General features: G+C 42.6%; 1 protein-coding gene across 2 annotated transcripts in view; it reads right to left on the bottom strand.

Moving 5' to 3' along the window:
- Window positions 1-26,158, bottom strand: part of LOC123771975 (uncharacterized) — a 387,132-nt gene that overhangs the window by 114,611 nt on the left and 246,363 nt on the right. For both annotated transcript variants that reach the window (XM_045764833.2, XM_045764835.2), the window contains exon 4: window positions 4,533-4,672. In XM_045764833.2, coding sequence (XP_045620789.1) covers window positions 4,533-4,672 — 140 coding nt within the window. The remainder of the gene's footprint in view (window positions 1-4,532; window positions 4,673-26,158) is intronic.

Below are 26,158 nucleotides of genomic sequence, written 5' to 3'. Positions count from 1 at the left end.
CTTCCTGAGACCTGGAACTTCAAGAACAAGAGGTCATAGATTTAAACTAGCTAAACACAGATGCCGAAGAAATATAAGAAAATTCACCTTCGCAAATAGAGTGGTAGACGGTTGGAACAAGTTAAGTGAGAAGGTGGTGGAGGCCAAGACCGTCAGTAGTTTCAAAGCGTTATATGACAAAGAGTGCTGGGAAGACGGGACACCACGAGCGTAGCTCTCATCCTGTAACTACACTTAGGTAATTACACTTAGGTTACACTTAGGTAATTACACACACACACACGGTGGGCACACGGGACGTGGGTCTATGGGGTAGGTTCTGATACCACGAGGTGGACTCCACACGAAATTCACTTGTTATTTCCTTAAAGCACAAAAGTCGGATGTCAATCACTATGGTATATTGTTTAATAAGTTGAGATGCACTTTATGAGATATCTGACTGTGTTTAGTTCCTGTATCACTGAAATATCCCGAGATATATATTGTTTTTCACAGAGCTCGTGCTCACGTGTGCTTTCCCTCCTCACACGCTACAGACTGGATCCTGCAGCCGCTCCGAGGCACAAACCAGGGTTTTACACATTTTACAGTCGATTAAGGATGCATCTGGGATGCTCTCGGACGCAGGTTCGAATCCTCGTCATGGCCCTTGTGGATTTCTTCATTTGATGCATCACGCAATTGTGATTTCTGTGTGTAGTGTTTAATTTGTTTTGTATTTTTCATTTATTTATTAATAATAGAGCAGCCTACTCAACAAACACTGAACGAGCCTTTATGACATTTGTCTGTTTATCAATTTTATTTATTTTTTTTTTTAACCCTCAAACCGCGCATATCATATATAAATGATATCAGTGACAAAACCGAAACCGCGCACTTCATTTATATATGATTTCGTGTCTAGCGCTATAATTTAAATGCCCCGCCTGGGATAGGGGCAGCTATAGTACAGCCATGACCGATAGTTGCCAGATGCCACCTTGAAAAAAAATCCAGGCCAACATTCTTGGGTGTTACAGCGTCAGTATTGAGCAAGCCACCAAGGCTGACGCACGCAGCACGAGCTCACATCACCGCTGTTCAGCTTGTGACCACAGCATCGCCTATAAATACCATAATATAAATGATACTGCTATTATTTAGCAGTAATAGTATTACTGAAGCCCCCTGACTGTGATAAAACTGACCAGGATTCTGATAATAGCAGGATTGTGGTGATATTTAGCACTGTGCTCCATGGGAGGAGTAAGGCTGTGGAGGGAGGGTTGTGGCGTCGTAATCTGACTCTGTGTGGCCACCTTTTACTGACTGCACTCACCATACCAGCTTAGTGGTTCGATATGGTGAACACAAATGTAGATACTTATATATAACATGTGTATAGTGTGAGATAACAGCGAGAAGAGTAGGTTGGGAGCTGCCATTTTGGTGAGGGAGGAGCGTCGTCTGCACGACTTGGCACGTTGTTTACTGATGGCCACTATGGTCTTTGGGCACCATTACAGCTTATTTGTACAGGTATGGTGAATAAAACAGGTAGATACTTATATATAATGTGTGTATAAAGCGTAATAACACCACAAACAATATTGTTGGAGGACAAATATTAGTGCGTCTATCCATGAGGGTGGCCGCCGAACAGCTGACTGTGTGAGTAGCTAAGTCTTTGTGCCTTTACTCACCATACAAGCTTAGATGTACAGTTATGGTGAACAAAACATGTAAATACGTATATATAACGTCAGTGTATAGTGAATAAATACAGAAACAGTATTGTGGGAGGTGGTGTTGAGGGAGGGAGTGGCAGTGAGTGGCTCGCTGGTGTTTGGGGGTCACTCCTCTTTGCTTTTTGACTCACAAGACCAACTTAGTAGTTCGTTATGGTGTACAAAACATGCAAATACTTATATATAACCTGTGTATATAGTGTAACAACAGCAAAACTATTTGTTTATTGTTTTATGAACATAATAATTGAATCACTAATATGCACACCATAATTTTGAGTACAGCGATGGTTCACACATTTTATAATATAAATATACCACAATTCACTGTATGGAATAATATTACTGTAAAAAAAAATAAGAAAAAATCAATCAGAGACATTGAAATAATTAGGTAATAATATATTTGTGGCAACTGCCGTCTGACAGCTCGAGCAGAGTAAACCTCGTCTGGCGAAGGCTCTGCCAGCTCTGCCAATGCCCCTTTTTTGCCACACTTCCCTACCCTACTGCAGCTAAAATATCCCACCTACGATTTTTTTGTTATTTTTTCCGTGATCAGCGAACAAAAATGAACACTTCTATAAGACGAAAGAATTTTTTGGATTTTTTTTTTGTTGCGCCTGTGGGTGTGAATTCCATTTGGGCCCCTAGCGGTTTGAGGGTTAAGAAACATGGAGCAGCCTACCTGATGAACATTGAACGAATCATTTTGACATTTGTTCTGTTTTTCAAAATTCTTATTTTTGTGTGTGTTTTTTTTAAGAAACATGGAGCAATCTACCTAACAAACACCAAACAAACCTTTTTGACATTTGTTCTGTTTTTCAATATTTTTTTTTTTATTCTACAAAAAAGTCAATGCTTTGCAACATCACCGCATCACCCCTTTACATCCCAGCACCATTAGCATCTTTAACCCTCAAACCGCGCATATCATATATAAATGATATCAGTGACAAAACTGAAACCGCGCACTTCATTTATATATGATTTCGTGTCTAGCACTATAATTTAAACGCCCCGCCTGGGATAGGGGCAGCTATAGTACAGCCACAACCGATAGTTGCCAGATGCCACCTAGAAAAAAAATCCAGGCCAACATTCCTGGGTGTTACAGCGTCAGTATTGAGCAAGTCACCAAGGCTGGCGCACGCAGCACGAGCTCACAGCACCGCTGTTCAGCTTGTGACCACAGCATCGCCTACAAATACCATAATATAAATGATACTGCTATTATTTAGCAGTGATAGTATTACTGAAGCCCCCTGACTGTGATAAAACTGACCAGGATTCTGATAATAGCAGGATTGTGGTGATATTTAGTGCTGTGCTCCATGGAGGGAGGAGTAAGGCTGTGGGAGGGAGGGTTGTGGCGTCGTCTTCTGACTGTGTGTGGCCACCATTTATTGACTGCACTCACCATACCAGCTTAGTGGTTTGCCATGGTGAACACACATGTAGATACTTATATATAACGTGTGTATAGTGTGAGATAACAGCGAGAGGAGTAGGTTGGGAGCTGCCATTTTGGTGAGGGAGGAGCGTCGTCTGCACGACTTGGCATGGTGTTTACTGATGGCCACTATGGTCTTTGGGCACCATACCAGCTTATTTGTTCAGGTATAGTGAATAAAACAGGTAGATACTTATATATAATGTGTGTATATAGCGTAATAACACCACAAACAATATTGTTGGATGACAAATATTAGTGCGTCTGGCCTTGAGGGTGGCCGCCGATCAGCTGACTGTGTGAGTAGCTACGTCTTATGGCCTTCACTCACCATACAAGCTTAGATGTACAGTTATGGTGAACAAAACATGTAAATACGTATATGTAACGTCTGTGTATAGTAAATAAATACAAAAGAGTATTGTGGGAGGTGAGTGAGGTGGTGTTGAGGGAGGGAGTGGCAGTGAGTGGCTCGCTGGTGTTTGGTGTTTCACTCCTCGTTACTTTTTGACTCACAAGACCAACTTAGTAGTTCGTTATGGTGTACAAAACATGCAAATACTTATATATAACCTGTGTATATAGTGTAACAACAGCAAAACTATTTGTTTATTGTTTTATGAACATAATAATTGAATCACTAATATGCACACCATAATTTTGAGTACAGCGATGGGTCACACATTTTATAATATAAATATACCACAATTCACTGTATGGAATAATATTACTGCAAAAAAACTAAGAAAAAATCAATCAGAGACATTGAAATAATTAGGTAATAATATATTTGTGGCAACTGCCGTCTGACAGCTCGGGCGGAGTAGACCTCGTCTGGCGAAGGCTCTGCCAACGCCCCGTTTTTGCCACACTTCCCAACCCTATTGCGGCTAAAATATGCCACCTACGATTTTTTTGTTATTTTTTCCGTGATCAGGGAACAAAAATGAACACTTCTATAAGACGAAAGAATTTTTTGGAATTTTTGTTGTTGTTGCGCCTGTGGGTGTGAATTCCATTTGGGCCCCTAGTGGTTTGAGGGTTAAACAAACAAAATAATTTATTTGCATCGTTGGAGGCGTCCGAGAATGTGCGAGAAGCAGCAGGAATGCACAATGTGGTTTTCTCATTAATCAAACAAGCGCTCGCCAATCGAGACAAATTGTCGCCGTTCAGCATGCTCATTATTCGAAATGCTCGTAAATTGAGGCGCTCATCACACGAGGTTCCACTGCATACTGTTCACCACCTAAAGACTAAAGTATATTCTATACACCAGCTTAACACAAAATCTGTCTAATTAAGGAAAAACAAGAAACTACCTAAATTTAACAGCTTCTCACCTGGGTATTGTTGGATACACTGCATGCCAAGTCTGCAGAGGCATCGTTAATGTGTATCTGGTGTTTGGAGGCATCTTCTTTCTTAGGGCACGTAGCATAGAGGTTGTCATCAGTTTCTTCCAAACAATCATTTATTGGCTCTGTTGAAAAATTACTATAATGAGAATTAGGAACTTTCTAGCTGAAAACACAAAGGTTTAAAATTTGGTACATAAACACACTTAACCCTTAAACTGCGCAACGCGCCTGCAGGCTCGCGTCTGGTTTGCGCAACGCGCCTCCAGGTATTTTGATTTTTCACGTTCCATTCAAAACTGGCGCGCGGTGACACGGGTATGGTATGGGTGGGTGGGGGCCCCAGTGATCGTCCGCCATCTTAAAAAAAAATCCCAGCATGCCCTGCGGCCGTGGGGAGCCTCAGTTTCACGGCAGCAGCCATGTCTGACGCATCCTCTACGAGCTCCCGCTCCACGGTGACCCGCGATCATGGAAAACGACTCTCTGAGGAGGAAATACGCGATATTTTGTATGATGACGGTGCTCTGGATGATGACCTGGACTATGATCTAGATAAAGACCTGACTCAGAGATCTGATACGAGTGAGGAAGAGACAGAATTGGAAGATGTGGCGAGTGTGTGGGGTACTCGTGCCTCGCCCGGCCTGCCTCGCCGCCCTGGGTCAACACCGTTATCATCACCACCATCATGTATGTCCCCAGATGCTAGTAGTTTATTCAGTGATAGTACATGTGACGAATCTTTCTCAGGCTTCAGTGACATTGGCTCCGATACGAGTAGTGTGGACGACCCGAGTACGAGCAGTGGTGGTGTTACCAGGCGGGGTTTTGCTACCTCAGCAACACGCCGCGGCAGGCGGCAGCGTGCCTCACAGCATGTGGACAACGACAGTGGCCCCTCAACATCATTTATTCGTGGTAGGTCTACAGTACGTAAATCTGCCTCAGCGCCTAGCATACCCTCACGCAGCTCCAGCAGAAGCAGCGGACGACGTAGCCGTAGTTTTGGTGCTCGTGGTGGTGTTGGCCGTGGTGTTGGCGCCAACACCAAACCCCCTGGTGTACTTGTGTGGGAGGATTGCACCACATTTGTCCCTCAAATACCAACATTTGATGATAGCGATTTTGGTGTTACACCATTATTCCCATATACTGGTGATGATATGGCAGACATGGAATATTTTCAGGCATATTTTGACAATGTATTCATGACGCATCTTGTGACTGAGACAAACAGGTTCGCTCACAGCCTCATAGACGAAGGCATTTTACCTGCCTCACGGCTCACACGATGGAAGGACACGACAATCGACGAAATGTACGTGTTTCTGGCACTCACCATGATGATGAAGCACTCTGAGAAAGCTGTCATCCAGGAATATTGGAGCAAAGACAGCCTTGTTCCAACGCCTGTGTTCAACCGGTACATGTCGCATGATAGGTATCTCTTGATTCTCAGGTGCCTGCATTTCGAGAATAATGCAAATGAGGACAGACACGACAGACTGTGGAAAGTACGGAAGATGTTCAGTGACATGAGAGGGAAGTTCAGGGATTATTTTGTACCTGGACAGAATGTGGTTATTGACGAGTCGCTTGTACTGTTCAAGGGGCGACTGGCATTCAAGCAGTACATTCCATCAAAGCGGCACCGATTTGGACTGAAGTTTTTTGTGCTATGCGACTGTGAGACTGGTATTGTCTTGGACATGATATTATATTCTGGTACAGACGTCGACATACCGGCTCAAGATGAACACGGGTTCTCTGGCAGTGTTGTAAAAACCCTGATGGAACCGTTGCTGAACAAGGGGCATGTACTGTACACCGACAACTATTACACCAGCCCCTTATTGACCAGATACCTCCTTGCCCACAACACCGGCGTATGTGGCACTGTGAAGAGCCATAGGAAGGAAATGCCAGTGTTCGGTATAGCTATAGCTGTGGGTGAGTGCCAGCTGCGCAAGTGTGACAATACGCTGTCAGTGCGGTGGAAGGACAGACGCGAGGTGAATATGCTGAGTACGATTCACACCGGTGCCATGTTGGACAGTGGGAAAGTCCACTTTCAGACACGCAACACCGTGTATAAGCCAGACTGTGTCATAGACTATAACGTGAACATGCGCCTCGTCGATAAGTGTGACATGATGCTTGGTGGAGTGGAGTGCGTGCGCAAGTCTGTGAAGTGGACTAAAAAGTTCTTCTTCCACCTGATGGATGTTGCAGTGCTCAACTGCTTCAATATGTACTTAGTAATATGTGGCAGGAGACCGTCTATACGTACATTCAGTGCTGGTGTTGTGTCACAGCTGCTAGTAAAGTATGGCAAGGAGGGTTCTGTTGTACCGCGCGGAGTGCAAGCAACAATGCCACATGCAGCTCCAGACAGATTGAGGGGTAATGAGAACTTCGGAGTACATATGCTCGAGTATATGCCAGGCACAGCATCACGGGAGAAGGGCAAACGTGCGTGTATAGTATGCAGGAACACTACCCGCAGAGAACAGAAACGAAGATGTATCAGCACCTGGTGCGTGGAGTGCAAGGTGTCACTCTGCCCCGTTGGCTGTTTCGCAGCATATCACACACTCGCGGAGTACTGAGTGTGTTTATGGTGTGTGTATATAGTGTGTGATACTGTACAGTGTGTATATAAAGTGTAAATATAAATTTATTTGGCATGATACATTGGAAATTGTGCAGGATAAGTGAACTTGTTTGTGATGCACGTAACACAGTGTCTACGGACAGTACGGATGTTGTACTGCGATATTATAATGTACATGTTCATTATACATTGAATTGGCACATAAAAACAATGAAAATGTATTGGGAAATGTGCGCAATAAATGAACAAAAATATATTCGCGGCAATTCGCGCGCCCCGCCCCGAGCGCCCCACCGCCTCTGAGAGCTTACACCACGGGCGCACGGGGAATGATGACGTCACGCCCCAACTTCCGGACCCCATAGCACCCAAAGTAAGTACAATTTCGAATTTTTTTTTACATACCCATACTCAGGGAAGGGTTTTTGACACTTTAAAAAGAAAAAAGAATTTTTTTGCAGGCTATAACTTGGGGTTATAGCCTGCAACACCACTAGGCATAAGAAAGAAACAAATTCCATCTTTTCTTCTAATCTGTTAAAATGTGTTCCCTGATCATGGGGAAAGAAAAAAAATCCTAGGTGACATATTTTGGCTACAATAGGACAAGGAAGTCTGGCAAAATTGAGACGTTGACAAAGTACATGTCCCGCAATGGTCTGCTCCACCCCCGTTGTCAAGCAGGAGTTGCCACAAAGATAATATTACCTAATTATTTCAATGTAATGACTATTTTTTCTCTTTTTTTGCATTAATATTATTCAATAGTGAGTAAAATGATATATTTATATAATAAAATGTGTGAACCATTGCTATACTCAAATGAATGGTGTGCTTATTAGTGATTAAATTATTATGTTCATAAAACAATAAATAAATAGTTTTGCTGTTATTACAATATATATATATATATACACACACGTTATTTATAAGTATCTACAATTGTGTTCACCATAGTGAAATATTAAGCTGGTATGGTGTCCAAACAACAACGTGCCCAACATTCGGGCAAGGTGTTTTTGGTAGTCGAAAAGGGTCCTGGCCGTTCACAGCCTTGTCAGTGTCCCTGGCCCTAATCGGGCATGTGTCACATCATATCGGCGGTTGCAGCCATTTGTCTCGACTTCGAGTTGAGGAATGAGTGGCGACCGCCTCCCGGGTAAGTCCCTCTTGTTTTTATCTTTGGTTAACCCTTAGAGAGCGCAATACATATATAGACGATGGGAGTAAGTTTACCAAACCGCGCAATACATATACTGTATCCACTCGCTAATCCTAACTATATGGGAAGGACCCCCAGCTGGATTATCACGTTTTCCGGATTAACGTACTTTATTATCTCTGAGTCCAAAAGGGACCATTTCCAACAATTTTTATACCACTATCATGATTTGAATTGACACACAGTAATTAGTGTGTGGGGCTGGGTGGGTGGTTAGCTGCCTAGCTGGTAGGTGGGCAAGGAAAGTGGGTGGGCAGGCAGGCAGAGATAATTAAGTTCAGGCAGGTAGGTTTTGGATGGCAGGCAGATAGGCTTGGTGGGTGAACAGGTTCGTGCAGGCAAGTGGGTGGGTGAGCAGGCAGGTGGGTGAACAGGTGGATTGCTGGGCTATCAGGCAGGTGGTGGGTGAGCAGGTAGGTGAGTAATTACCTAAGTGTAGTTACAGGATGAGAGCTACGCTCGTGGTAATTACCTAAGTGTAATTACCTAAGTGTAGTTACAGGATGAGAGCTACGCTCGTGGTGTCCCGTCTTCCCAGCACTCTTTGTCATATAACGCTTTGAAACTACTGACGGTCTTGGCCTCCACCACCTTCTCACTTAACTTGTTCCAACCGTCTACCACTCTATTTGCGAAGGTGAATTTTCTTATATTTCTTCGGCATCTGTGTTTAGCTAGTTTAAATCTATGACCTCTTGTTCTTGAAATTCCAGGTCTCAGGAAGTCTTCCCTGTCGATTTTATCAATTCCTGTAACTATTTTGTATGTAGTGATCATATCACCTCTTTTTCTTCTGTCTTCTAGTTTTGGCATATTTAATGCTTCTAACCTCTCCTCGTAGCTCTTGCCCTTCAGTTCTGGGAGCCACTTAGTAGCATGTCTTTGCACCTTTTCCAGTTTGTTGATGTGCTTCTTAAGATATGGGCACCACACAACAGCTGCATATTCTAGCTTTGGCCTCACAAAAGTCGTGAACAATTTCTTTAGTATATCGCCATCCATGTATTTAAAAGCAATTCTGAAGTTAGAAAGCGTGGCATAGGCTCCTCACACAATATTCTTTATGTGGTCCTCAGGTGATAGTTTTCTATCTAGAACCACCCCTAGATCTCTTTCTTTATCAGAATTCTTTAAAGATTTCTCACATAATATATAGGTTGTGTGGGGTCTATGTTCTCCTATTCCACATTCCATAACATGGCATTTATTAACTTTAAATTCCATTTGCCAAGTGGCGCTCCATGTACTTATTTTGTCCAGGTCTTCTTGAAGGGCATGACAATCATCTAAGTTTCTTATCCTTCCTATTATCTTAGCATCATCAGCAAACATGTTCATATAATTCTGTATACCAACTGGTAGATCATTTATGTAGACAATAAACATCACTGGTGCAAGAACTGAACCCTGTGGTACTCCACTTGTGACATTTCTCCAGTCCGATACATTGCCTCTGATCACAGCCCTCATTTTTCTAGTAGCTACGTCTTTGTGCCTTTACTCACCATACAAGGTTAGATGTACAGTTATGGTGAACAATACATGCAAATACTTATGTATAACGTCTGTGTATAGTGAATAAATGCAAAAACAGTATTGTGGGAGGAGAATGAGGGCGAGTGAGGTGTTGTTGAGGGAGGGAGTGGCAGCGAGTGGCTGGCTGGTGTGTGGCGGTCACTCCTCGTCGCATTTTGACTCACAATACCAACTTAGTGGTTTGTTATGGTGAGCAAAACATGCAGATACTTATATATAACCTGTGTATATAGTGTAATAACAGCAAAACTATTTGTTTATTGTTTCATTTTATTTTATTTATATACAAGAAGGTACATTGGGTTTGTGAGAATACATAGCATAGCACAGTAATTACACTCTTGTAAAGCCACTAGTACGCACAGCGTTTCGGGCAGAATGAACATAATAATTGAATCACTAATATGCACACCATAATTTTGAGTACAGCGATGGTTCATACATTTTTTTATATAAATATATCACAATTCACTCTATTGAATAATATTACTGCAAAAAACTAAGAAAAAATCAGAGACATTGAAATAATTATGTAATAATATATTTGTGGCAACTGCCGCCTGACAGCTTGAGCGGAGTAGACCTCGTTTGGTGAAGGCTCTGTCAACGCCCCTTTTTTGCCACACTTCCCTACCCTACTGCGGTAGGGTAGGGAAGTGTGCCACCTATATGCCACCTACGATTTTTTTTTTTGTTGGTGATCAGGGAACAAAAATGAACACTTCTATAAGACGAAAGAATTTTTTTTTTTTTTTTTTTTTTGCGCCTGTGGATGTTAAATCCATTTGGACCCCTAGCGGTTTGAGGGTTAACCCTCAAGCTGCTCCAGGCTATTTGGCCTTTGTCACCCACAGGTGCATAAAAAGAAAATATAAAAAATTCAAATTTTTATATTTTTCTTATAAACCTGTTAACACTTTCGCGCTTTAGATTAGAGATAACTCGTCGCCGTTTTTTCTTACGATTCCGCATAACAGCCTACTTTTCTCGTCCATCGAAAAAATATTTCTATAAATTCCATTTTTTAACTGAAATGGATGGGGATACTTTTGTTTTGTAGAGAATTTATTTGCAAATTTTTTGGTACCAGAATGAATATTATATCACATAAACTTCTATGAGTAAAAAAAAAAATACACAAAGTATGTTTGGGGGTGTGGCGAGCGTGTGGCAGTGGGTTCCCTTTAGCCGTTGATATATCCAACACGTGGGAAATATTTGTATGTGTTATGTATATGTCTGTGTAGGGAATTTTACTGCGATCACTGTCATACAAATTATAAAATGTTTCAACAAGTATAAACATGACAAACATCAAACGAACGAAAACAATGCGTTCGTTTCTGCCGCGAACGCATACTGAGCGACGTGGTTCTATATTTGGCGCTTCTCTTACACATGCTTTGTGCAAATGTTATACAGTTCATCTTATAGAAAATTTTATTGCGAACACATTGGTATAAAAAAGAAATATGTACATAGAAAAGTAGGGTCAGGAAACGTATAAACTTTCCAAGCATGATTTCCCCCGTGTTTTCGCCAGTGCGCTCGCGGCTAACTACTCTCCACTTCACACACTCTTGCGGGTGGGCAATTACCTATATTAAACATTCATATGCATATGTCCGTGTAGAGAATTTTATTGCGATTCCAATGATACCAAAATTAGCGATGTAGGACAACTGTAGGCTTCGCAACCATTAAGAGAGTGGAAACATTTTGTTGCTGTTTGGCGCTCTCGGCGAGTGATCTGCATAGTTTTTTATTTGGTGTTGATACTCCTTATGCTTGGGCGGCATTTTATAGGTATGCTCTTATAGACAATTTCATTGCGAACACAGTGATACCAAATTTAAATACGTGCGCCTTCAATTATTGTCAGGACAGTCAAAAGAGTGTACACTTTTTCGGTCTTACCGCGTAGGCGCGCGAAGTGCCGAAAGCATCTGGGGTATTGTTTTTTTTTGAGGGCCGAGAGCGCGAAAGTGTTAATTTGTGTTCCCTGATCACGGGAAAATAATAAAAAGATCGTAAGTGGTATAATATGGCTGCAATAGGGCAGAGAAGTCTGGCAAAAAAAAGGCGCTGACTCAGTAAGCGTGGGAGGAGTTATGCTTCACCCCAGCTATCAGGCGGGGGGGTTGCCACAGAGATTGAATTTCTAAAATGTGTGAATCATCGCTGTACTCAAAATTATGTTGTGCATATTAATGATTTATATTCAAAAACAATAAACAAATACTTTGTTGGTTATTACACTATATACACAGGTTATATACAAGTGTCTGCATGTTTTGTTCATCATAACGAACCACTAAGTTGGTATGCTAAGTCAAAAAGCTATGACGAGTGGCCACCACATTTGCTAGCCAACCTCTCGCTGCCACTCCCTCCCTCAAAAACTCCTCACTCGCCAACATCCTCATCCCACCATACTGTTTTTGCTTTATTCACTATACAGATATTATATATATAAGAATCTACATGTTCTGTTCACCATAACTGTTCATCTAAGCTGGTATAGTGCACAAAGAGCATAGTGGCCACCCTTATACAGCATGACAAGTCAGGAAGATAATGCCACCTCCCCCACCAAAATGGCTTCTCCCAACACCCCTTTTGCTGTTATTACACTATATATACACGTTATATATACATATCTACATTTGTGTTCACAATAGCGCACCACTAATCTTGTATGGTGATGGCAGACAGTAACAGATGGCCACACTAAGTACTAAGTATGTATGTACTAAGTATTAGTACTTAGTAATGAGCTTAAAGTACTAAGGAATGCTAGAAAATTACAAAGTGATGGGGAAGAAAAAGTATGGTCGTTAACCTTTAACCCTTCCCTTTAACCCTTCTACTGCTCAGGGGTCTTGAGGACATTTACACCTCTGTGCGCAAGAAAAAAAAAAATTCGTCTTCTAAACATGTTAATTTGTGTCCCCTGAGCACGGGAAAAATAATAAAAAAATTCTATTGTACATACCAATGACACAATTGAGCCGACAAGTTGGCCGATGACATCACAGAGCGTGAGCGCTCAAGGGTGCTGCGTCAGGCAGCCGTCACTCACGGCCGCTCAGGACGCCCGAGTTGCCGCGAATTTATTTTCGCGGAATTATTTACAGTATTATTGGGTCATTTTACATAAATTTTTTTCGCTAGTATTGCTATAATTATTACCACTAGACGTTGTATTATAATAAAACTGGTATAAACTCACTAGGTGCTCACATAGTAGTGTCACAAGTATGCCCACCAAAATGGTATAATTTACAGGAAATATTCAATGTATATGGGGTTTTTCAATATAAACACTAAAATTAACTTGATATGTACATTTATTTACAAAAGAATTACACATTTAGTAGTCCTGGAGACTGTGATACTGTGCGAAACAGTCGATATGGCACATGCTTTGCCCCATGTTAACACCAATTTACGTTTCTGTGGCCTCAATTTGGTACTGGAACACACAACACACCGACACTGGCCTGCTGCACGAGATCCAGTTGGTGGTAATTTCTTTATTTGGTGTATCAGAAAGGCCTCCCTGTAAGCAAGCCTGGGTGCAGGAGCATGGTTCAATATTGGGTCTCGAATGGGTCTTTGTATGCCAGGTGTGTCCTTGCCAAATTTACCTAGTATCTGTTTCACAACTTGAAAACTAAACGAACGGAAATATGGTTTTCTACCTGTTTTCACAAGATACATGTTGTAACTGTTCAGCATTGTTACGTCAATAAAGTGGAAAATCATTTTCTTCGTCCACTTCACTGTTTTCCATACACACTCTACAGCACCCACCATCGTGTCACATTTATCAACTAAACGCATGTTGATGTTGTAGTCTATCACAAAATCTGGCTTATATATTATTTGCTTTGTTGTTCTGTTCATCTTGCCACTGTCCACCATTGTACCAGGGTTAATGGTGGTCAACATATTCACTTCATGTCTGTCTTTCCACCGCACTGAAAGCATTGCACCACTTTTTCTTACCTCACAATCACCTACTTGCATAGCAGTGTCAAACACAGGCATTTCTTTTTGTTTTGGCTTTACTATGCCACACACTCCAGTCTTATTATCAAGCAAGAATTTCGTTAGCAAGGGACTGGTATAATAGTTATCTGTAATTACCTAAGTGTAATTACCTAAGTGTAGTTACAGGATGAGAGCTACGCTCGTGGTGTCCCGTCTTCCCAGCACTCTTCGTCATATAACACTTTGAAACTACTGACGGTCTTGGCCTCCACCACCTTCTCACTTAACTTGTTCCAACCGTCTACCACTCTATTTGCGAAGGTGAATTTTCTTATATTTCTTCGGCATCTGTGTTTAGCTAGTTTAAATCTATGACCACTTGTTCTTGAAGTGCCAGGTCTCAGGAAATCTTCCCTGTCGATTTTATCAATTCCTGTTACTATTTTGTATGTAGTGATCATATCACCTCTTTTTCTTCTGTCTTCTAGTTTTGGCATGTTTAATGCTTCCAACCTCTCCTCGTAGCTCTGGAACACTTTGGAACTTTTCATTTAATGTTTCACACATTTCCTTTTCATTTTCCGTGAATCTGTTTCCCATTTTCAACCTCTGGATATTATCCTTTACCTGCAATTTGTTGTTTATGAATTTGTAGAATAGGCCCGGTTCTGTTTTACATTTATCTGCTATCCCTTTTTAAAAATTTCTTTCTGCCTCTCTCCTTACTGCTGTATAGTTGTTTCTCGCATCTTTGTATCGCTGGTATGTTTGGGGGTTTGGCCTCTTCCTATACGGATTCCATTTTGTGTCTTTTGGTCTCTTGCCCTCTCACAATTTCTGTCGAACCAATCCTGTTTTCTGGCCCTGCATCTCTGTTTTGGTATGAATGTTTGTGTGCCTTCCTTGTATAGTTTTAAAAATTTGGCATACATTTCATTTACTTCCCTGCCTAGCAACAATTCTGTCCAATTACACTCATTAAAAAAATTTCGAAGTTCCCCATAGTTGCTTCTCCTTAAATCGAGTTTATCAACTGTTTCAATGTCCCCATTTTCTTCTAGATGATATCTTAACCCCCCTAACTGCGTTGCCTCCAAATGCGCAGGAAATAAACTCTCTGGAAAAAATTCTTTTTTCTTTTTAAAGTGTCAAAAACCCTTCCCTGAGTATGGGTATGTAAAAAAAAATTCGAAATTGTACTTACTTTGGGTGCTATGGGGTCCGGAAGTTGGGGCGTGACGTCATCATTCCCTGTGCGCCCGTGGTGTAAGCTCTCGGAGGCGGTGGGGCGCTCTGGGCGGGGCGAGCGAGTTGCCGCGAATATATTTTTGTTCATTTATTGCGCACATTTCCCAATACATTTTCATTGTTTTTATGTGCCAATCCAATGTATAATGAACACGTACACTATAATATCGCAGTACAACATCTGTACTGTCCGTAGACACTGTGTTACGTGCATCACAAACAAGTTCACTTATCCTGCACAATTTCCAATGTATCATGCCAAATAAATTTATATTTACACTTTATATACACACTGTACAGTATCACACACTATATACACACACCATAAACACACTCAGTACTCCGCGAGTGTGTGATATGCTGCGAAACAGCCAACGGGGCAGAGTGGCACCTTGCACTCCACGCACCAGGTGCTGATACATCTTCGTTTCTGTTCTCTGCGGGTAGTGTTCCTGCATACTATACAGGCACGTTTACCCTTCTCCCGTGATGCTGTGCCTGGCATATACTTGAGCATATGTACTCCGAAGTTCTCATTACCCCTCAATCTATCTGGAGCTGCATGTGGCATTGTTGCTTGCACTCCGCGCGGTACAACAGAACCCTCCTTGCCATACTTTACTAGCAGCTGTGACAACACCAGCACTGAATGTACGTATAGACGGTCTCCTGCCAGATTTTACTAAGTACATATTGAAGCAGTTGAGCACTGCAACATCCATCAGGTGGAAGAAGAACTTTTTAGTCCACTTCACAGACTTGCGCACGCACTCCACTCCACCAAGCATCATGTCACACTTATCGACGAGGCGCATGTTCACGTTATAGTCTATGACACAGTCTGGCTTATACACGGTGTTGAGTGTCTGAAAGTGGACTTTCCCACTGTCCAACATGGCACCGGTGTGAATCGTACTCAGCATATTCACCTCGCGTCTGTCCTTCCACCGCACTGACAGCGCATTGTCACACTTGCGCAGCTGGCATTCACCCACGGCTATAGCTATACCGAACACTGGCATTTCCTTCCTGTGGCTCTTCACAGTGCCACATACGCCGGTGTTGAGGGCAAGGAGGTATCTGGTCAATAAGGGGCTGGTGTAATAGTTGTCGGTGTACAGTACATGCCCCTTGTTCAGCAACGGTTCCATCAGGGTTTTTACAACACTGCCAGAGAACCCGTGTTCATCTTGAGCCGGTATGTCGACGTCTGTACCAGAATATAATATCATGTCCAAGACAATACCAGTCTCACAGTCGCATAGCACAAAAAACTTCAGTCCAAATCGGTGCCGCTTTGATGGAATGTACTGCTTGAATGCCAGTCGCCCCTTGAACAGTACAAGCGACTCGTCAATAACCACATTCTGTCCAGGTACAAAATAATCCCTGAACTTCCCTCTCATGTCACTGAACATCTTCCGTACTTTCCACAGTCTGTCGTGTCTGTCCTCATTTGCATTATTCTCGAAATGCAGGCACCTGAGAATCAAGAGATACCTATCACGCGACATGTACCAGTTTAACACAGGCGTTGGAACAAGGCTGTCTTTGCTCCAATATTCCTGGATGACAGCTTTCTCAGAGTGCTTCATCATCATGGTGAGTGCCAGAAACACGTACATTTCGTCGATTGTCGTGTCCTTCCATCGTGTGAGCCGTGAGGCAGGTAAAATGCCTTCGTCTATGAGGCTGTGAGCGAACCTGTTTGTCTCAGTCACAAGATGCGTCATGAATACATTGTCAAAATATGCCTGAAAATATTCCATGTCTGCCATATCATCACCAGTATATGGGAATAATGGTGTAACACCAAAATCGCTATCATCAAATGTTGGTATTTGAGGGACAAATGTGGTGCAATCCTCCCACACAAGTACACCAGGGGGTTTGGTGTTGGCGCCAACACCACGGCCAACACCACCACGAGCACCAAAACTATGGCTACGTCGTCCGCTGCTTCTGCTGGAGCTGCGTGAGGGTATGCTAGGCGCTGAGGCAGATTTACGTACTGTAGACCTACCACGAATAAATGATGTTGAGGGGCCACTGTCGTTGTCCACATGCTGTGAGGCACGCTGCCGCCTGCCGCGGCGTGTTGCTGAGGTAGCAAAACCCTGCCTGGTAACACCACCACTGCTCGTACTCGGGTTGTCCACACTACTCGTATCAGAGCCAATGTCACTGAAGCCCGAGAAAGATTCGTCACATGTACTATCACTGAATAAACTACTAGCGTCTGGGGACATACATGATGGTGGTGATGATAACGGTGTTGACCCAGGGCGGCGAGGCAGGCCAGGCGAGGCACGAGTACCCCACACACTCGCCACATCTTCCAATTCTGTCTCTTCCTCACTCGTATCAGATCTCTGAGTTAGGTCTTTATCTGGATCATAGTCCAGGTCATCATCCAGAGCACCGTCATCATACAAAATATCGCGTATTTCCTCCTCAGAGAGTCGTTTTCCATGACCGCGGGTCACCGTGGAGCGGGAGCTCGTAGAGGATGCATCAGACATGGTTGCTGCCGTGAAACTGAGGCTCCCCACGGCCGCAGGGCATGCTGGGATTTTTTTTTAAGATGGCGGACGATCACTGGGGCCCCCACCCACCCATACCATACCCGCGTCACCGCGCGCCAGTTTTGAATGGAACGTGAAAAATCAAAATACCTGGAGGCGCGTTGCGCAAACCAGACGCGAGCCTGCAGGCGCGTTGCGCAGTTTAAGGGTTAAAGCATATTTAATGTCTAACAGGACATGATCACTCTTTCCCAAGGGAGGAAGGTACTGGATGTCAAAAATCTCTTCTTCTTTCCTGGTGAATACTAGATCCAGTACTGATGGTACATCTCCTTCCCTCATTCTTGTGGCTTGCTTTATGTGTTGATACAAGAATGTCTCCAGAATGAGGTTCACAAATCTGCATGTCCAAAAGTCCTCCGTTCTTGCTTCATAGGCCTCCCAGTCTATTGCTCTAAAGTTGAAGTCCCCCAGTATCAACAGACATGATTTATCTTTATCTGCTTGTACAATAATATCTCTCATGACCATTATGAATAATGGTATATCTGTGTATCAATAATATCTGTGTACAATATGTGGCCCCTGTTCAGATATGGTGCAAGCAGTGCCTTCACCACACTACCTGAGAAGCCATGTTCATCATTAGATTTGTGGCGGAATACAGTATCATGTGTAACACCATTCCTGATTCACAGTCACAGAGCACTCGGCCCCAAGTCCAGACTCATGGAATTCAATATTTATAAACAAATGCAAAGTGCCGGTAGCACAGGCACTCAGTATAGTGTGGAGGAAGAGCTTGGACACAGGGGAGATACCAGATGCACTTAAAGTAGCAGACATAGCCCCTCTACACAAGGGAGGGAGCAATGCATTGGCAAAGAAGTATAGACCAGTTGCACTAACATCGCACATCATAAAAGTATTTGAGAGAGTGATTAGGAGTCAGGTCACCAATTTCATGGAGACCAATGACTTTCACAACCCAGGCCAACATGGATTTCGAGCGGGAAGATCGTGCCTCTCACAGCTACTTGAGCACTACGACAAAGTCACTGAGGCATTAGAAGAAAAACAGAATGCTGATGTGATATACACGGACTTCGCAAAGGCTTTCGATAAATGTGACCATGGCGTGATAGCACACAAAATGAAGTCAATGGGAATAAACGGTAAAGTAGGACGCTGGATACTCAGTTTTCTGTCAAACAGGACTCAGCGAGTAACGGTCAACCATATAAAATCTAGTCCAAATGCAGTTAAAAGCTCTGTACCTCAGGGTACAGTCCTTGCACCGCTGCTTTTCCTTATTCTCATATCAGATATAAACAAAAATACAAGTCACAGCTTCGTATCATCCTTTGCAGATGACACAAAAATCAGTATGAAAATTACCTCGGCTGAAGACATTGAAAAACTTCAAGCTGATATTAATAAAGTTTTCGACTGGGCATCAGAAAATAACATGATGTTTAACAGTGATAAATTCCAGGTACTCAGGTATGGTAAAAATGAGGACCTTAAACATAATACAGAGTACAAAACACAATCAAATGTACCCATAGTAGGAAAACAGCATGTAAAGGATTTGGGAATAATAATGTCTGACGACCTAACGTTTAAGGAGCATAACCAAGCAAATATTGCGACAGCCAGAAAAATGATAGGATGGCTTACGAGAACTTTCAAATCCAGGGATCCCATCACAATGGTTGTACTCTTCAAGTCACTTGTGTTGTCCCGTCTTGAGTACTGCTCAGTACTCACTTCCCCCTTCAGAGCAGGAGAGATTGCTGAAATAGAGGGAATACAGAGAACATATACGGCAGGCATAGACGCAATAAAGCACCTAAATTATTGGGATCGTCTCAAAGCCCTCCAAATGTACTCACTAGAAAGAAGACGAGAGAGATATCAAATATTATACACCTGGAAGATACTGGAGGGCCAAGTACCAAATCTACACAGTAAAATAACAACGTACTGGAGTGAACGATATGGAAGAAAATGCAGAATAGAACCAGTGAAGAGCAGAGGTGCCATAGGCACAATCAGAGAACACTGTATAAACATCAGAGGTCCGCGGTTGTTCAACGTCCTCCCAGCATAAGAAATATTGCCGGAACAACCGTGAACATCTTCAAGAGGAAACTAGATTTATTCCTCCAAGGAGTGCCGGACCAACCGGGCTGTGGTGGGTATGTGGGCCTGCGGGCCGCTCCAAGCAACAGCCTAGTGGACCAAACTCTCACAAGTCAAGCCTGGCCTCGGGCCGGGCTTGGGGAGTAGAAGAACTCCCAGAACCCCATCAACCAGGTATCAACCAACCAGCACAAAGAATTTCAGTCCAAATCGGTGACATTTTGAGGGAATATACTGTTTGAAGGCAGAACGTCCTTTGAAAAGCACAAGGGATTCATCAATAACCAGCTTCTGAGCTGGTACGTAGTAATCTCGGAACTTTCCATTCAGGTCATTTAGCACGTGCCTCACCCTCCAAAGCCTATCATCCTGTCTCTCGTCTGCATTATTTGCAAAATGAAGGCACCGTAGGATCAACAAAAATCTGTCTCGGGACATATATTTCCCGAACAATGGTGTTGGAACAACGTTGTCTTTGCTCCAATAATCTGATATTACGTGTTTCACACAATGTTTCATCAACATGAAAATTGCAAAAAACACATACAGTTCACCAACAGTTGTCTCTTTCCAACGTTGTAGTCGTGAAAATTCTGATACTTCCTCACCTTCAATGAGATCGGCCGCAAGTCTGTTCGTTTCATGAACAATGTGTTCCATGAGCGGCTCATCGAAATATGCAGTAAAGAAGTCCATTTCACTCATTTCGTCACCAGTATCAGGGAAAAGATCTGTAATTCCCACATCTCTGTTGTCAAAGTCGGGAATTTGTGGAACAAAATCTTCCCCATCACTCCACATAAACAAACCTGCTGCCTTACGAGAGCCATTAGCTGCACCACGGTGAGGAATCCGGGGACCAGGAGCTGAAGCAGGCATTGCAACAGTAGGGGCAGGAAGGGTAGATGAGGGAAAAGATTTGGAACATGAGGGAATTTGTTCCTCATTGTCACCATATTGTTCCATGCGGCGGCGCTTGGCTGGGCGGGCAGCTGATACGGCAAAATCTGGCTCTAGCAGCCGGGGTAAAACTATTCTCCGATTCTTCATCACTAAAACCTGAGACAGATTCACCTGTTTCAGACTCGTCGATATCATAAACGTGCAATGGAACAGATGAACGATGTGCTTGGGTGCGAGGTGGTGTTGAGTGGTGTTGAGTAGTAGCGGGTAACTCTTGTGGCATCCTCACCCTCGTGGCACCAACATGTTCACCCTCACTATCCGTTGTTTCTATTTCTTTAGGCTGTGTATAGTCCTCATCTATATCCGAGTCGTCATTATCTGATTCGTCAACATCCTTGAACAATTCATCGGCAATTTTGTCTTCAGTCAAAGACTGCGCGGCGTGGTGCGCTGAGCGAGGTCGCACGCTGGGTTGTGATGCGCTCGCCATGGTGTCTGGCCACTAGGGCCTGGGAAACAAAGGAGGCCTGCTCTCAATTTTTTTTCAAGATAGCGTCTGTTTACAATCGCCCCTGGCTACGATATGGGTGACCCCTTTACACCACGGGGCATTTGAATCGTGCCTGGCACCCTTTGGCGTATATATACACCATGCCCACGGTGGGACATGTTATATTATCTTGAGATGATTTCGGGGCTTTAGTGTCCCCGCGGCCCAGTCCTCGACCAGGCCTCCACCCCCAGGAAGCAGCCCGTGACAGCTGACTAACACCCAGGTACCTATTTTACTGCTAGGTAACAGGAGCATAGGGTGAAAGAAACTCTGCCCATTGTTTCTCGCCGGCGCCCGGGATCGAACCCGGGACCACAGGATCACAAGTCCAGTGTGCTGTCCGCTCGGCCGACCGGCTCCCTACACCATGTCACCATGTTTACACCATGTTACTCATGGTGTAAATATACACCATGCGCAGTTTAAGGGTTAACCCTTTAACTGCGCAACACGCCTGCAGGTCCAGGCTTCGGGTGCGCAACGCGCCTCTGGGTGTTTTTATTTTTCACGTTCCATTCAAAACTCCCGCGGCTACATGTGGTTCACATCAGCTTCCTCAGGGCTCTTGTAAACAGACGCCATCTTTAAAAAAAATCATGGTCCACATTGCCGGGTGTCAGAGCCTCAGTAGCGAGTGAGCAACCAAGGCTGGCGCTCGCAGCATGAGCGCACAGCACTGCTGTTCAGCGTGTGACCACAGCATCGCCTAATATTGTCAAAATATATATATATAATTCACAGCGCTAGCCACAGCACCGCAGCATTATTTCATCCATCTAAGAATCTTCAAACAACTTTTTAGGTTCCTTTTCAAAATAAACTTGTGGTCAATTATTCATTTACAGGTATTAGTGACCAGGATTGTGGTTATAATTAGCGTTGTGCGTAGGAAGGAGGAATTATGGTGAGAGAGGGAGGAAGGGAGAGAATTGAGGTAGCCTCACTGTGTGGCAGTAACTCTTGTTTTGCTCACCATACTAGCTTCGTGGTTCGCTATGGGGAACACACATGTACATGGGTATATACAGTGTGTGGGAATAGTGTAATAACAGCACCAGGAGTATGTTGTGAGGAACTATTTTGGTGAGGGAGGTGACGTCGTAATTGTGGCGTCGTCTGCTGTCTGATTTGTCATGCAGTGTATGGTGGCCACTGTACTGTTTGGACACAATACCGGCTTACTTGCATAGTTCTGGTAAATAAAACATGTAGATAGGTATATATAACATGTGTAATTAGTGTAATAAGAACAATAACAGAATGGTGGGAGGAGCAATGTTGGCGAGTAAGATGTTGGAGTGAGGGAGGCTGGCTGGGTGTGGCTGCTCACACTCGCGGTGGTCTGAGTGTGTTGATGGCGAATGTATATAGTGTGTGACAGTGTATAGTGTGTACATATGTTGTAAATATACAAAAATGAACATGAAACACTGGTGTGAATAACTGTATGATTTGGAGGAGTAATGTTGGTGAATACAATGTTGGAGGAGTGAGGGAGGGCGGCCTGGGTGTGACAGCTCACACTCGCGGTGTTCTGAATGTGTTGATGGTGAATGTATATAGTTTGTGACAGTGTATAGAGTGTAAATAGATTGTATATATACATAAATTAGCATGATACATGGTAAATATGTGCAACATGTGTGTACACAAGTGTCATGCACGTAACACAGTGTCTTCGGACAGTACGGATGTTTTACTGCCATAATATAGTGTATGCGTTCATTATACATAGGATTAGCACGTAAAAACAAATAAAATGTATTTGAAACTGTGCGCAAAAAATGAACAAAAATATATTCGCGGCAACTCGCGCGCCCCGCCCCCGGCGCCCCACCGGACCCAGGAGCATACTGCTCTGGCGCACGGGGAATGATGACATCACGCCCCACCTTTCAGACCCCATAGCAGCCAAAGTAACTACAATTTCGAACTTCCGTTGCTATAACCATATACAGGGAGGGGTTTTTGACACTTTCAGAAGAAAAAAGAATTTTTTCCCGAGGTTTCATTTCTTGCGCACTGGGGGGTGTCATATTTATAGGCCACGCAGTTAAAGGGTTAAACTGCGCAACGCGCCTGCAGGGCCACCGTCTGGTTTGCGCAATGCGCCTCCGGGTATTTTTATTTTTCACGTTTCATTCAAAACTCCCGCGGCTACATGGGGTTCACATCAGCTTCCTCAAGGCTCTTGTAAACAGACGCCATCTTTAAAAAAAATCGTGTTCCACATTCCCAGGTGTTGGAACCTCAGTAGTGAGTGAGCAACCAAGGCTGGCACTCGCAGTATGAGTGCACAGCACTGCTGTTCAGCGTGTGACCACAGCATCGCCTAATAATATCAAAATATATATATAATCTGTATTATTTAGCCATGATAGTATTATAGAAGAGCCTGAGTGTGATAATGACTGGGAACAATGTTCAAATATCAGTGATTCAATGCTGTTCACGATGTTCACAGCACTAGCCACAGCACCACAGCATTATTTCGTCCATCTACAAATACAAATATTTATTCAGGTAAAAAACATACATACAAGGTAAGATACTAAAGTTGATGGATTTATAGATAGAGCTAGTACATACAATGCCTAAAGCCACTATTACGCAAAGCGTTTCAGGCAGGAAAAACACTAAGACTAAAACTTAATACTAATTGAGATTAAAGTATAAATTGTGTTGAAAAAAAAATGGAAAAAAGGGAGGGGGGGGGGGGGGGGGGAAACATGGCAGAAAAAAAACAAAAATACAATTTGGTCAACAAACAGCATTGTTTAAAATAGAAGACATGGGTTGACATTTTGGGGGTGAGGTAGGTTACATTGAGTTAATTAGGTAGCACTTAGTTTTTATCAGCGGCATTACATTGATTTCAGAAAAGTTGTTCAATGTCAACCAACACTAGTTGTATATGAGAAGGGCTGCAATTGTCCCAAGTTTCAGTACTGCAGTGTAAATAGAAAGGGAGATTTTTTTGTTTTTTGTTATTTTTTCAACGAATTTTACGCATTTTCAAGTCTAAATAAAAATACAAACCTTTCAGATATAATCATTCTATGACACTTTTCTGACACATTAGCATATAATAAAGGATTGGTAGATAGATAATTTTCAAAATTTTTTTAGTTTTCCTAATACAAATTTTCAAAGTTCCCCCCCAAAATTATGAAAATATGTCATGTTTATTGCTATAATAAAATCACTAAATGAACTTATAGAAAAAAGCTATCTACCAAATTTAGAGACATGCACTCCACATATATGGTGTTTCATGTAAAGTGAATAAAAAATTTAAAAGTTATTTGAACGTTTATGTTACTTGAAAATAAACACAAAAATAATAGAGTATAAGGTGCTGCCATCTGTGGCTGAGATTGACATCAACCAGTTTTCTCCAAAATTGGCACCCTTGCAGATAGGCTTATGTGCAGTCAGGTGTATATGTTTCATGCAAATCGTCCGATAAAAAACAAAACTAAAATTTGGAAAAAAAAAATATTTTTTTGTTTTAAATTAAATTTTTTTCTAATAAAACTAATTATAATATTTTTTTTTATATTTTTTATTGTGATAGCTGAGTCATAGATATGATTTCAGTTGACACTTGTCTTTGATAATCATTTTTGAGCATTTTGGAATAATTTTTACACCTATCTTGAGGTTATCTTGAAATGATTTCGGGGCTTTAGTGTCCCCGCGGCCCAGTCCTCGACAAGGCATCCACCCCCAGGAAGCAGCCCGTGACAGCTGACTAACACCCAGGTACCTATTTTACTGCTAGGTAACAGGGGCATAGGGTGAAAGGAACTCTGCCCATTGTTTCGCGCCGGCGCCTGGGATCGAATCCAGGATCACAGGATCACAAGTCCAGCGTGCTGTCCGCTCGGCTCCCCTACTTCAATATTTTTTATCTCCCTTCCTATTTATGCTACGATGCTGAGACTTGGGCCAGATGAAACTCTTTTCATGTACAACTCGTCAAAAATGTTTGATTGAAATCGAACCAGTTTTCATTTAATTCATTTTTTGGGAAATCGGAATCTAATGCTCCCATTAAATTTATTAAACTGGTTGGGAGAGGTACAGTCTTTAACATAATTGGGAAGGTCATTCCACATTCAAGGTCCCTTGATTTGTAAAGCATTTCTAGTTTGACTAAGTCGTACTCTTGGAATATCAAATAGGTATTTGTTTCTGGTGTGGTGCTCATGGGATCTGTTACAACCTTCTAGGAAGCTTTTAAGGTCAGGATTGACATTACAGTTCAGCGTTTTATACATATAAAATACACATGAGAGGATGTGCAGGGACTTAATATCTAACATATTCAGAGATTTGAGTAAGGGTACCGAGTGATGTCTAGGGCCAGAGTTAGATATTGTCCTAATAGCAGCTTTGTGTTGAGTAATTAGAGGACGTAAATGATTTTGGGTAGTAGAACCCCAAGCACAAATACCATAATTGAGATAAGGACAGATGAGAGAATAATAGTGTCACCAGGGCAGGACGAGGTACATAATATCTGATATTAGAAAGAATGCCAACAGTTTTAGAAACTTTTTTTGATATATTTAGAATGTGTCCCTGGAAATTCAGCTTGCGGTTAATGAGAATGCCAAGGAATTTGCCATCTACTTTGTTACAAATTTGGGTATTGTTAATCCTGAGATTTATTTGATTTGAGGATTTATTGCCAAACAAAATATAGAAAGTTTTGTCAATATGGAGGGTGAGTTTGTTGGCAGTTAGCCAGTGATGGACTTTATTTAGCTCAATATTCACTGTGACATTTAAAGCAAGGGGGTCAGGACTGGAGTAAATGAAGGTCATGTCGTCAGCAAATAGAATTGGTTTGAGATG

The sequence above is a fragment of the Procambarus clarkii genome, chromosome 38 (genome assembly GCF_040958095.1).
Source record: "Procambarus clarkii isolate CNS0578487 chromosome 38, FALCON_Pclarkii_2.0, whole genome shotgun sequence".
NCBI lineage: Eukaryota > Metazoa > Arthropoda > Malacostraca > Decapoda > Cambaridae > Procambarus > Procambarus clarkii.
The sequence above is the reverse complement of the archived record's forward strand: the minus strand, read 5'-3'. Positions and strand labels throughout refer to the sequence as shown.